Raw genomic sequence first — 13,671 nt, forward strand, 5'->3', positions numbered from 1 at the left:
TTGTGGTAATTATCTCACTAGTATAAAATGCTGGTTGAAACTGCACAGTCAAGTCAAGGAGGGCAATGAGACTGAAGACTAAAAGAGCAAAGACGCCATAGTCTAGGTTGGCTACCAACAGACACAACCCACCAGGCTGGGGCCTGGGCCGCGGAGAGCAGTGCATCCACTGCCGCAGCCATCTTGCTCGTTGGTGTTTGGCAAGAGCTGGAGCTCGGTCATTGAAAGGGGCAGAGAAGAGCCGGTGCTGGTAAACCACAGGGCAGAATTTTAAAAGTGACCAGTATTATGGAAGGGAAACTGCCAGAAGCAACCCTGACTTACCACCACCACTTCTAAGCGCAGTAACACCTGGCCCTTCTGAGGGGCTCCAAATGCTTCTGAGCTGTGATGAGACAAGCTGGCAAAGTGCTTGGTGCTGAGACCCTCTGCCCCGGCCTCCCTCTGCCATCTGTTACTGGGGGCCCCGACCTCAGATCCATGCCAGGCCTCTTGCAGGCCCCTCTGCACTGTAAGTACGGTCTCCTACTCCCACCTCTTCCAGGCACTGGGAACACAGTTAGCTTTAAGAAGGGATTCTGTTCAACTTACCCACAGTCCCCTTGGAAGTGGAGAGCTAAAGACCCACACAGAGTGAGCAACATGCATGGGACCAAGGTTAGTGCTCTGATGAGTGATTTGCACAGAATGAGTGATTTGAGTAGCAATTCTGGAAGCTTCCAGTACTAATAGAGAAGCCCTAATTACACTTTCATCACACAGACGTGGAGACCACACACACACACACACACACACACACACACACACACACACACGCACAGCAGCCACACTTGGGTCTGGTTCTTATCGCCTGCACCCCGCTCCCGCCTTCACGTGGGATTCTGCACTACCAGATCTCTAGTGTCGCGCTCTCATCACAGGCAAGCTGATGTCTTTTCGTTAGAAGAACAAGGATTCAGTCGAGGAGCATAGCTGTGGCACATATCTTTCCTAAACTTGGTTCTGCTAGTTTTTGGGGACAAGATTTAAAATAATTGTGTGTTTTTTTAAGGTAATTAGAACACTATTGTTTATACAATATTGAAAAAATACAATTTTTTATTGTTTGAACTCAAATCACTACCCAGCACTTTAAGCCTACCCTAAGTCGCACCTACAATACCGGTTATAGCACAAGCATACTGCTAATTCAGCAGGTAAGCAAGTTAGACAGTGCCAGCAGACCCTCCCTCCCCCAAAGCAATGAGAAGACAACGTGCTAGATAAGAGTGAAGTACACCGTCACATGTTAAATAGTTAACACTACCCTTCCAACAAGCCACAAATGCTAGGTCGGCAACTCAGTTCGGTTAACTAACCACAGCCGTACATAACTGCACTTTTAATTTTTGTAAAGAAAACCTTTTGCTTCATGCCCGTAATTAACATAAAATAAGTAAATTCTTTGTCTTTTTTTTTATTTAGGAAAATAATCATGCTAAAAGCAAGTTGTACTTTATATAGATTTTCAAAGAAAAGATTGATTGTGCTTTTTGACTAAAAAAGATAGGATATCTTCCAACCTCATTGACTCAAATCTTATGGAATATAGCACTTCTAAACTAAAAACACACATCAGAAAGAGAAATTAAATTATCCCGGTGGGACATTCAAAAACTGTCTTTAGAAAGTTTTAGGATTGGCTAATTCTGTTCTTGTCCTACTGGTTGCGACACAAAACGAATACAGAGGTGCTGTCTAGAGTTCTCCAAATTCAGCAGGCAACACTCAGATGGGAAAGAAACTGCCGGCAACCTGGACATATGGTTAGCTGAGTACACATTTCATTAGCAAGCACTGTCAGCTGTCTGATTTCCTCTTATCATGCACAGGAGAGAAGACTCTCTTCCTTCTAACCTGTTTCACTACTGCATCACATTTCCGATTCCTGTCCTCCGCTCAGTCACACTCCGAAAAAAGCTGTTTTCTCCCATGTACAGTCACTTTGGGTACAAGATACTTTCTTTGTTCCAATCCTCACTCATGTGAAATTTAGAATATGTGTTGGGTCTAAACTACCCACTTCCCACTCCCACAAGCAGATGATGACCAGGCCGTTGCCCAGAGCAGCAGCAGCAGGAAAACCGAAACCGAAACCGAAACGCGGAGGAGAGAACCCAGGAGTCCCAGGCACCAGGAAGGTCGTCCTCCTGAGTCGAATGGTCCGCTGAGCGGCTCTCCACGGAGGCCGCCGCCTCTTGGCAGGTGGAGATTAACTGTGTAACCTGTCTAAGCACAGCTCACACACACACCGAAAACCCAAACCCAAACCCCCAAATCAAAAAGAACCCACAACCACCCTCAGATTTCAAGCTCTCGGCCAGGGCAGCGTCTCAAAGCGGCCAACCGGAGGAGGAGGTGACTGCACCTGCGGGAGAGGAAGCATCTTCCCAGCCACTCCTCTCTTCCTGGCCTGGCCTCTCAACAAAGGTCTGGATCACAAGCTCTACCGTAGAAAGAGTCCAGCTCAGAAAACACTTCGCACAGGTTCTCCACAGGAATCCGCCCCAAAGGAGAGGCTGCAGGGCCGAGTAGCCAGAGGGCAGGAATCTACGTATAAAAATGCACTTAAAATCCGAGTCAGAAATTGTTTTACGTTTCAACACTCCAATGAGCTCCCTGCTCACACTGTTACTCCCCAGCAACAAGGCCACCCAGGCCGGACCACAGGAGGGAGCAGTCCGGACGGCTGGCTCCCCACCTCCTCCTTCCCGTCTGAAAAAGCACTATTCTATCTTCACACCCAAGAGCTGGCTGGTTCGGTTTGTTTCTTTGGAACCATCAATAAAAGAAGCAACTTTTTCCTGTTATGTTTACTTGTCTACCTATCAGAGCGGCTATTTCTTTTGACAGTTAGTAGCACACAGGCTGACTTGGCCAAATGGACTTATGAATGCATGCATCCAGACCGCATATTGCTACCAAAATGGAATGTGGGAATATGCTATGCACCTCAGGTTGAGAAATGACCAAGAAATCAAGATCTAAAGGGTGATATATAATATATATATATCAATGCTATTATTCATAAAAACCTTGTTTAGTAATAAAAAAAATTGCTTTGTTTAAATATGAATATTATAGTCTGCTTCTCATGGTTAGGAAATAATAGTCTTTCTGAAAAGCAGGTGCTTTTTCTACTACAACTCCATATCCTGGGCCTCATCTTCTGAAAAGTCAGACATAGAACTCTCCGACGAGCTGTCACCAGTGCCTTCCTCCTGCTCCTTCAGCGCCTCCTCCGTTGCGTATTTCTGGATGTACTCTGCACAGCGGGCAGGGAGAAAGAAAACACAGGGGCAGTGAGCAGGCAGGCATGTGCTTTATGACCCCAATGTTGACAAGTCCCAGGAAGTCCCAGCCCTCCCAACATGGGTGGGTGGGTGGGTGGGTCGGTGGGAGGCAAGATAACATTTATGGTCACAAAGACCAAGGGAAGACTTTGGAGTTTATGAACTTTATGCCATTAGGAGGAGAGGCAAAGCAGGACGGGGACTTGTAGGGGAATAAATACACTGTGTCACCATCTAGACCTCCCTGGGCCATCGCCTCCCAGATGTAACAACACCTGTCAGGTGTGGGAACACCCTCCGATGGGTGTACACAAGGCAGCCAACCGCCCTTGGCACAGGAAGGCCAGCAGATACCCAGGACGCCGCCCAGCGTCAAACGGCCTCCAGCCCTCTAACCTGCAGAATGGCTGCCCTCCTCCAAACGTGATGGTTTGGGAACATGTGTTCCCTGCCCTTTCTTGTAACTTTCTATATTAATAAAACTATTCACCTCCCAGATAGCACTGGACTAGTTATGATTCTATAGTAATTTATAAGGAAATCCCCCACCATTTTTAGATTTGCAGTTATATAATTGTAGTCAGCCAAATCTGTTATTTTAGGAATAGATTTGAGTTTAAACAGATCCTGCCTGTGAGGTTTCTGAAGCAGCTGGAAAAGCAGTCTCTCAGTTTGCTCAGGAACGAGCTGCTGTCTGAGACAGCCACCTGGAGTGACTTTGCCATGTATTATTTACCTGAAGATTCATGCTGCTGTAACCTAGGTTGAAAAAACATTTAAGAACTGCTGAATAAACAACTAATCTTGTTCCTAAGATCTTTAAGGGCACACTGTTCTCAAGTAAATAGCCTATACACAATATGAAGAGACAGACATTTAGATTCCCGTTCAGAATGCCAGCGGGAACACACACACATCCTCATCTCCTTACGCTTTGATTTTCCTCCCAGGCGATTCCTTAGGGGCTAAATAAAATGAAGATGAGAAAACAGCCAAACGGGACTGTCAAATCTGAATAACTTAGCGCAGGATCCTAGATAAGGATTTTTAATTTTTCATTTAAATGATGAGTGAGAATCATTGATCGGCTTCCTCCTGCATTCCTCCCCTCCTACCCACTGGGAACAGAGCTCGCAATCTGGGCATGTGCTCTGACCAGGAATCCAACAGTGACCTCATGGTTCATAGGTAGTTAATCAATGAGCCATGCCAGCCAGGCTAGATAAAAATTTAAAATATATATCGATATATATATATACATATATATATATATATATATATATATATATATATATATATATATATATATATATATTTTATTGATTTTTTACTGAGAGGAAGAAAGAAGGAGAGTTAGAAACATAGATGAGAGAGAAATATCAATCAGCTGCCTCCTGCACACCCCAAACTGGGGATGTGCCCGCAACCAAGGTTCATGCCCTTGACGGGAAACCAACCTGGGACCTCCCAGTCTGCAGGCCGATACTCAATCCAATGAGCCCAACCGGTTAGGGCTAGATAAGAATTTAAAAAAAATATTTTTTAAAGGGTTGTTTAAAAAGAGAAAAAGAAGAGCATGTAACAGACACCATAGTGGCCAAATTTGGTGTTTACAAAAAAGGTTTACAGATTTCTGATTTCAGAGTCCTACAAATTCATTGTGACAAAATTTAACGCTGAGATAATGAGTTGGAGAAAAAAAGCCCCTAACTAGACAGAAACTGACATTACCTTTTAGAGTGAGAGAAATGTTTATTAAAGCCCTAGAAATTTTATTTTTACTCTCTATTGGGCTGGCTACTTTGTAGAAATAAGCTGCTGCATTTTGACACTGCAATTTGACACTATTAGCCTTCTTAATTAAGTATTATATATTCAAGGAAACACATACATATTAAGTGCTTACTGGGACAAGGCCTTTCAGGAGAGAGAAAATGAAGAGCAAGGTCACTAATGAGGAGAAGCCATGAGGAGAAAAGGCAGTCGGCTGCTGAGTGCATCAGAGGGAAGGAGCGTGTTGCACTGACCCCGAAAGGCGCAGCGCAAAAGCCACCGCTTCTGGGGAAAGCCAGTGCCTGGCCACACACACGGAGGGAGAGGAAGGGGGTGGGAGGCTAAAAATACAACCTTAAGAGAGTTACATTTGTTTTCTTAAAAAAAAAAAAAATTTTTTTTTTTGAAGCAAATAAGGCAAAATGTAAAGGTTCATCTAGAGTTGGGTGGTGGGGACAGAGTTATCTCTTTCTCTGTAGTGCTGATACTTTCCCTGACAAAGGAAGAGGTTATAGTTGGGTACCTGAAACTCAGCCAATTTTACTGTCATATACTGATGCATTTAGAGGAATGCACAAAAGTGAAGATCACACACAGTAGCAGAGCGTCTGGAATGGCAAGCTGAGATGCCACTTAGTGAAGGATGAGCAGGGAAGTGACAGTGCCAATGACGCCCTGTTCTACAGACAGTCCAACGGTCACAGGTAAAACAGCATCAACTCGATATGAATAATGCACATGGTATAAATGGTGCATACACTGACCTCTGTGTGATGTTAGGAGAGGTCACACCCAGACACATTTTTTATTTTTATTTTTTATTTTAAAAAGCATTTTATTGATTTTTTTTTTTAGAGAGGAAGGGAGAGGGAGAGTTCGAAACATACATGAGAAACATCATTCAGCTGCCTCCTGCACACCCCACACCAGGGATGTGCCCACAACCAAGGTATATATGCCCTTGACCAGAATTGAATCTGGGACCCTTGAGTCTGCAGGCCAATGAGCCAAACCAGTCATGGCTTTATTTTATTTTTTAATCTTTTTATTGAAAGTACTAGAAGCCTGGTGCATGACATTCGTGCACTCAGGAGGGTTGAGGGGGATCCCTCAGCCAGGATGGGGAGCGGGCCTAAGCCATCAGTCGGACATCCTTAGTGCTGCCACCTCGGGCCACTGCTGCTGTGCTCACCAGCTGACAGTCTGGCTTGTGGCTAAGCTGCGCTCGCCCTGTGGGAGTGCACTGCCCACCAGGGGGCAGCTCCTGTGTTGAATATCTGCTCCCTGGTGATCAGTATGCATCATAGCGACAGGTTGTTCTACTGTTTAGTCAATTTGCATATTACCCTTTTATTATATAGGATTACATATGCCCGCACTCCCTCCTCCCGTTAGACACATTTTTAGAAATCATCTATCTGGAAAGGATTTATTTTTTTGAAATATATTTTTGTTGATTTCAGAGAGGAAAGGAGGGAGGGAGAAAGTGGTAAGAGAGAATCACTGACTGACTGCCTCCTACTGAGAATCGAGCTCACAACTTGGGCATGTGCCCTGAGAGGAAATTGAACTGTGACCTCCTGGTTCATAGGCTGACACTCAACCAATGAGCCACACCAACTGGGCTGGAGGGGATTGTTTAAAGTTGTGAGTGTTGAATAGGCTTTCCAAGGGGTGGGAGAGGCAGAAGAGGGGGTGAGAGAGGCAGAGGGGGTGGACAGAATTTTAAAAAGAATGACCATGTTTAGGAATGGAATGAGAAATGTATTCAGAAAGGTAAGAGGTAAAATACCAAAGCTGCAGAGAGGTCCATGAAAACAGGTCTTGAGAAGGATCCAAAAGATTAGGAAGTAATGAGATCATAGATCCAGCATAGGAGGAAAAATAAAAGTAGATCTCATAAATCTAAGGCAAGGAAACAAGAAGTTTGAAAATGAAAGGAATTAAATAGCAAGACTCCTAAGGGAATCCACAGGAGCAGATAGAGGCTTCCGAAATGAGAGTGCTTCTAGTAGTTAGGGCCATGGTTGGCAAACTGTGGCTCGCGAGCCACATGCAGCTCTTTGGCTCCTTGAGTGTGGCTCTTCCACAAAATACTATGGCCTGGGCGGGTCTATTTTGAAGAAGTGGCATTAGAAGAAGTTTAAATTTTAAAAATTTGGCTCTCAAAATAAATTTCAATCGTTGTACTGTTGATATTTGGCTCTGTTGACTAATGAGTTTGCCAATCACTGGTCTAGGGGAAGAGGAAGAACCAGGAAAAGGGGATATACATGGGAGAACAAGATCACAAGTTGGTGGGGGTAGTCTGAGAAATAAGATGGGACATCTCTTATTTCCTATTGGAGGGAACAAAGGTACAGTAGGAAGTTGGGGTGAGCTCAGGTCTGACAGCCATGATTTTCTCAGATTACTAAGGAAGATAAAATGATAGCCGGCATTAACATTTCAGAAAGCTAGAGTTCCCTAAGCTAGAGCTAGCCATTCTAAGATAAAAATGTAGGCTAGGTTCCTTTGCAATTGGTACTATAGCAGATATGTACTAAAACAGCAGTGTTCAATTGCTGCGGCATAGTAACACAGAACTACAGACATGTGTTCTGCATAAAGGTATCTGTGGGTTGTAGACACTGTTAAGTGATTCCTTTGTCAAATTTTTAATAGTCTCATAACAGAATTCTATCTGATTGAAACTGCCTTTTTTTTTTATACATGTTTGTTTGGCTATGTAGATATTCTGCCGCATAAATTAGATAACTTGCAAAGCCCCTGAGAGCTAAGTAAGTTAGAGGAGATTTATTTCTATTTTATCTCAATAAAAATATTGAACAATACCCTGTAGAGACCAGAGAAGATGAGGAAACAAAGAGAAGGAAACCGACCATGTTCCACCAGTAGCCCCAAATGCTCCCGTCTGTCTCAGACTGCAGAGGGAAGACCTATGTAGTCAAATCCTCATGAATTATTCCTACTACCATCTCTTACGAATGCACCTCAGAGGGCACTGCTCTGCCAAAGGTGATGTTCTGAACTGCTAGGCATATGGGCAAGTTGTGCTAAATTTTGGGTATATACCAATGCCTTCCATTTGTTAAGGCAAACAGGTCTATGGATTCTTTTCCTTTTTGGTAGAACTTTATGTATCTAGACTTTTCGATATGAAAGTTCTCAAGCATGCACAGATAAAGAGGACAACATGATGAACACCACTAAACCTGGGTGATGCTTTAAACATTCTTTTGCAGCCCTAATTTCATTTTTATGACATTCATGTCCCAGTAGCATGTAAACAGTTTTAAGATGGGAAAATGGGATTCGAAATCCTAAAGAATTAGCAAACTAGTCCTGCCATCACTAACATATTTCTAACTTAACAGTACATTTCAGGTTTTAATATTATAGAAAAATCCCATAGATCAGGGGCAAGGTATGTGCAGGAGGAGAGCAATACGCCTACATGAAAAGTTCCCAGAATAAGACAGTATTGGACCGAGAAAAGAAGCTAGCTGAGTATATTCTTTTGGTGGTTAATCCTCACCGTAGGATATTTTTCCTCATTAATTTTTAGAGAGAATGGAAGTAGGGGGAGAAGGGAGATAACGAGAGAGAAACATCAATTTGAGAGACATATCAAGTGGCTGCTTTCTGCACATGCCCTAACCAGGCCCAGATCAAACCTGCAACCCAGGTATGTGCCCTTGACCAGAAACTGAACCTGTGGCTTTTCAGTGCATGGGCAATGCTCTCACCACTGACCACAGTAACCAGGGCCCAATTGGGAATTTTTAACTCAATAGGTAACTATGATTTTTTATAAGTCTAATGATGGATTTGGCAATTATTTTTCCAACTCCCAAAGGTAACTGTTTTATTGAAAGGTCAGGATGATTGTCTATTAAACACATGTGAGATTATATCTTTCAATTAATAATTATTCTCAAGTCCAATTTTCTAACTTTATAGGATAAGAGGAAGCAAATGAAGGCAAAAATCCTTTTGGACAGGTGTCCACATGGATTTCTGGCAAGATTACACCTTTTTCCACCCAACAGTTAAGCCTCCCACTTTCTCATCTTTCCATCTTTTTTTTTTTTTTTTTTAATATATTTTATTGATTTTATACAGAGAGGAAGGGAGAGAGATAGAGAGATAGAAACATCGGTGAGAGAGAGTCATCGATCAGCTGCCTCCTGCACACCCCACACTGGGGATATGCCCGCAACCAAGGTACATGCCCTTGACCGGAATCGAACCTGGGTCCCTTTAGTCCCCAAGCCGACGCTCTATCCATTGAGCCAAACCGGTTTCGGCTCCATCTTTCTTTTTGCTCTTTCTCTCCTTCCCTTCTCCCACGTTGGTACTGCAGCTTCCAAAGGTTGTCTCTGACCCTCAGAACTACACAGCTAGTGAGCTCTGCTCCAGCCAGCAGCTATGTCTTTTCAGGCCTGAGAAAAGTTATTAGTAACTAAGAAGGGTGATCACTGATCAAAGCTCAATAGACTTCTGTTCTTCTCTAGGTTAAACGATTTGCCTTCTTACCTTTAATTTTCTGCTTGTATTCTTCTGGTCGGTGGAGGTACATGGCTGCAGCGTCACCATTGAGAGGATCTATGGGATTGGGATAGGCCAACAACTGGGGCAGGAAGGACTCAAATATATTGGTAAGATCTGAAAAAACCAACAGAAATACATCATGCACGGAACAAACAAGTTCACCTAAAATTCACTTGAATTCAGTGTCAAAACTTCCTATACATTCAGTAGCTTACCTTCCTAGACATTTAACCACATGGACATGTGCTCCATTATCTGTGCTGTACATTGTACATTCCTTTTAATACCAATTAAAAAACTTAAATTTAATTTTAATTTGAAGAACTAGATAAAGGAATACTTGATATTCACTTTGAAAGGCAATTTTTCCAATTCTAAATCACCCCATTTTCTAAATGAGAATTCAGAAATACTACATACATTGTTTATTAACTAAAACCTGTGCCCCAATACTTACTTTCCTCTTAACATAGCCTTTTTCTATAGCTTTGAAAATCATCACTCTGAAAAGTATTCAAGCACCAGATCTTATAAGAACTGAACACAATTTTATAGGTTTTGACATTTAATCCAATTCTCACAACTTCTAATGGAGGTAAATATAACCAGTTATTAAATTATTTTGTGTAATGAGGGTAAGAACTTATATGGACAACCTAAAACCACAACTAAGACAGATAAGTATTAATTTACTGCATTTATCAATTATTTAATAAATATTTACTAACTCCTTCTGGCCAGATTCAGCACAAGGTACTGGGTATATATACACATGACATCTACACACTCAGTTAACAAAAACCCTGCGGTCACATCGTGTTTCATCAGGTGGACCAGAAAGCCTGCAAAATTAACCACATGTCCCCACTAACTTCAGAGATGGTGTGACTTCCATCTTATTTGCTCCCCAGTGAGCAGTGAACTGTGGAACTTCAGTGCATCAATTCCTCTGCCCTACTCAGTTCCTCTATCTGCTAAAGGAAACATTTCTGTTTCTGGAGAGAATGCTAATGTAGCATAAAACAACTTTTTAATTTTTTCAGCTCTCTAAAGATTTTTTTCTTTTTCTTAGTACTATAAATGGATGTTTTGTCAAGCCACATCACCATAGATTAGTGGTTCTCAGAGCAGGGGGTGGGGTGGTTCTGCTCCCCAGAGATCTCCCCAGAGATGACTGGCAAAGTCTGGAGAAATTTTTGGCTGTCACACTGGTACGGGACGGGGCAGTGGTGCTCTCTGTATCTAGTGCAGAGACCATGGATGCTGATAAACATTCTATAATGCACAGGACGGCCTTTCAAAACAAATAATTATTGCTGAAGTTCAGAAACCTTGTCTAGATAAAAGTAGTGGCAAACTTTTTGTAAAGGGAGAGCGAACACTATGGGCTTGTGGGCCACTTTTGGTCTGACATAACTACTCAACACAGCTCTGCTGTTGTAGCACAAAAGCAGCCATAGGCAAACCAACAGGTGTAGCTGTGTTCCAATAAAACTTTAAAGAACCACATTACAATAAGATTCCCATGTATCAGGAAACAAATACAGAGACTCCTAATCAAAACAAAAAAAAAATCTCCTAAGATAACCCTTACCATCTGCAGGATTTTCACTGCCATTTTATTTATATATATATTTTTAAAGGGTGAAACTGTATACAACAAACCAATAATTATCCATGATTAAAAAAACACACAACACATTGAAAACTGTCAAGGCTAAGTGACAGAGAAAAATGCTCATGTTGTAATGCTGGGTGGTTAAAATCCATAAAATGATATGTCCTCTAGGATTACAACTATGTGCAATATGCATTGCATACACAGAATATTTAAAAAGTTGGGTCAAGGCAAAAGGCTTGTAATTTCCACTTTCCACACTTCAAATGACACTTTACACCTTTAACCTTTAAAAATAGCACTTTCCTATAAATATGTTCTTTTTACTTTTATATGTTTGACACATTTAATAAAACATGACAAGTCTGATAATTTTTCTTTTCCTCTCTTTATCCTTGGGTGGATTATTGATATAGCGGTAAAAATTGCTGAAAGGTAAGCAAGTTAAGAAGGAAAAAAAAGGTGTGGCAGTTCTACAAATTAAACATGATCCGAGAGCAGGGAAGAATAAAAGTTACAATAACATTAATAGTTGCAATAGCAATGACAGCAGCAACAGTTTATACTTAGCACTTACTAGAAGCCAGGCACTCACCAATGTTTACATAGACACTTACTTTCCATGCAGGCAATGAGGTAGGTATCATTACTATCCCCGTTTTGTATATGGGGAAACTGAGGCAGAAAGAGGATAAGTAACTTGCCCAAGGGACTGGTTTTCAAACCTGGGCCTATCTAAAATGCTGCCACTATTACAGATAAAATGAATACTGACTGTCTTAACTTCATGATGGCGTAAGCTCCCCATGTCTGCATCAAAAACATATACCCTCAGTGATGGCCACCCTCTCTTCAAAGCTTTTCTTTTTCACAAGCTCAAGGCCAGCAAGATGATCTCTATCTAAGTGTTTAGGTGTTTCTGTGGCTGAGCTGCCTGTATTTCACAGAGGCAGTGTGCTTGTTTTCAAAAGCACAGCCACAGGAAGTAGCCCAGGCTGTTCTCGGATACCCACACACAGTGAACTAGGGGCTTCTCATGTCCTTACTACACACCTGCACAGAAAGGTTAGCAGCTGAGTATTCCTATCATACAACGAAATTAAACAAATAAAAGAATGCTCAATAACTGGTTTTTCCTTCATGTGTCTACTTCCTGCATTAACATACTTTTTACCCATTTCACAGATGTATTGAGTCACATGTGTAACACAGAGCAGAAAAGGTAAAGTATGGCACTCTCTCTCCATGGAACATGTCTGTGCCGTTCCCTCCCTCTCATCTTCCCCCAAAAGCACGTACGTATCCCCTAAACTCTAAAGGACTCCATGAGACTTGCAACCAGGGGAGCAATGGGCAGCAGCAGCGGCTTATCCCAGCTAATCCCCTAAACCTGTCTCCAAGGCCCCCTATTCTCTTGACTTCCCAGTGAACCCAGCCAGACTCTCCTGTTGTTTCTTCTATGTCCTTACGTGTCTCACACTCCTAAGTATATTTTTGTTGTGGTCAATAAATTCTTGCTTGCTTTTCTACAGTCTCTTGATTGAAATCTTTCCCTCCAGAGGACAGGAACCGAGGTCTTGTCATCTCCCTGGAAACATCTTTTTGGCACAGACTGCACAAACACTTGCCTGCCCCTGGATTCCCAGGCAAATTCTATCCCAACCACGTCTGTGGAGATACTTAACACCCGGCATACTCCTTATATTAAAAAAATAAAAAAATAAAATTAAGTTTAAAAAAAGAAAGAAAAGGGAAGGTACGAAGCCCAGTTTTGGCTACAGAAGGCAGCCTTTGAAGGGCAGGATATTGAAGCAATGACGCATTCCTAAAAGGGGCTAACAGAGTGATTACCACCAACAGGATCCTCCCCAAAGACATCTCTCTCAAACATGCAGATGTGCACAAAATCTTCTTTCAAATAAATATGTTCACAGAAGAGACCTAAACTATAAAAAGTGAAATAAAGATACTCATCTTTGGAAAAATGCATCATAACGAACACTTCCCCCTAGAATTGTTAATAAAACATCTATCATTTCAAAAGTCTTTAAAAAAAAAAACCACATTAACTTCCACTTTTTGAAAGGGAGAGAGCCAGACATGGGCCACCCAATCTACACATTACAATCATTTGGCTCCACTACTGGCTGCCTTCATTGCCAATTCCTGAGAAGTATGGTTTACGACGAATGAACAGCTCCAAATTCTGCCTTGGACTAAATCAGCACTTACCAAAATGCAATCCATTAGGATGGACTCTTCAGTCTGAGCCTATTAGCATTCATGTTAACAATATCACAACATTCATGTCTCCATTTAGACACATAAACTAATAATTTATAGTTAATTTGTAATTATTTAAAAAATATATTTTATTAATTTTTTACAGAGAGG

General features: G+C 41.9%; 1 protein-coding gene across 4 annotated transcripts in view; it reads right to left on the reverse strand.

The window, feature by feature from the left end:
- Positions 1–1,080: 1,080 nt before the first annotated feature.
- The window catches only part of UBE2H (ubiquitin conjugating enzyme E2 H), a 100,251-nt gene continuing 87,660 nt past the window's right edge, over positions 1,081–13,671 (reverse strand). For all 4 annotated transcript variants that reach the window (XM_036426864.2, XM_036426854.2, XM_045576722.1 and 1 more), the window contains 2 exons: positions 9,645–9,773; positions 1,081–3,304 (listed from right to left, as the gene is read on the reverse strand). In XM_036426864.2, coding sequence (XP_036282757.1) covers positions 3,180–3,304; positions 9,645–9,773 — 254 coding nt within the window. In that variant the 3' untranslated portion in view covers positions 1,081–3,179. The remainder of the gene's footprint in view (positions 3,305–9,644; positions 9,774–13,671) is intronic.

Source organism: Pipistrellus kuhlii, unplaced genomic scaffold (assembly GCF_014108245.1).
Source record: "Pipistrellus kuhlii isolate mPipKuh1 unplaced genomic scaffold, mPipKuh1.p scaffold_m20_p_10, whole genome shotgun sequence".
Classification (NCBI taxonomy): domain Eukaryota; kingdom Metazoa; phylum Chordata; class Mammalia; order Chiroptera; family Vespertilionidae; genus Pipistrellus; species Pipistrellus kuhlii.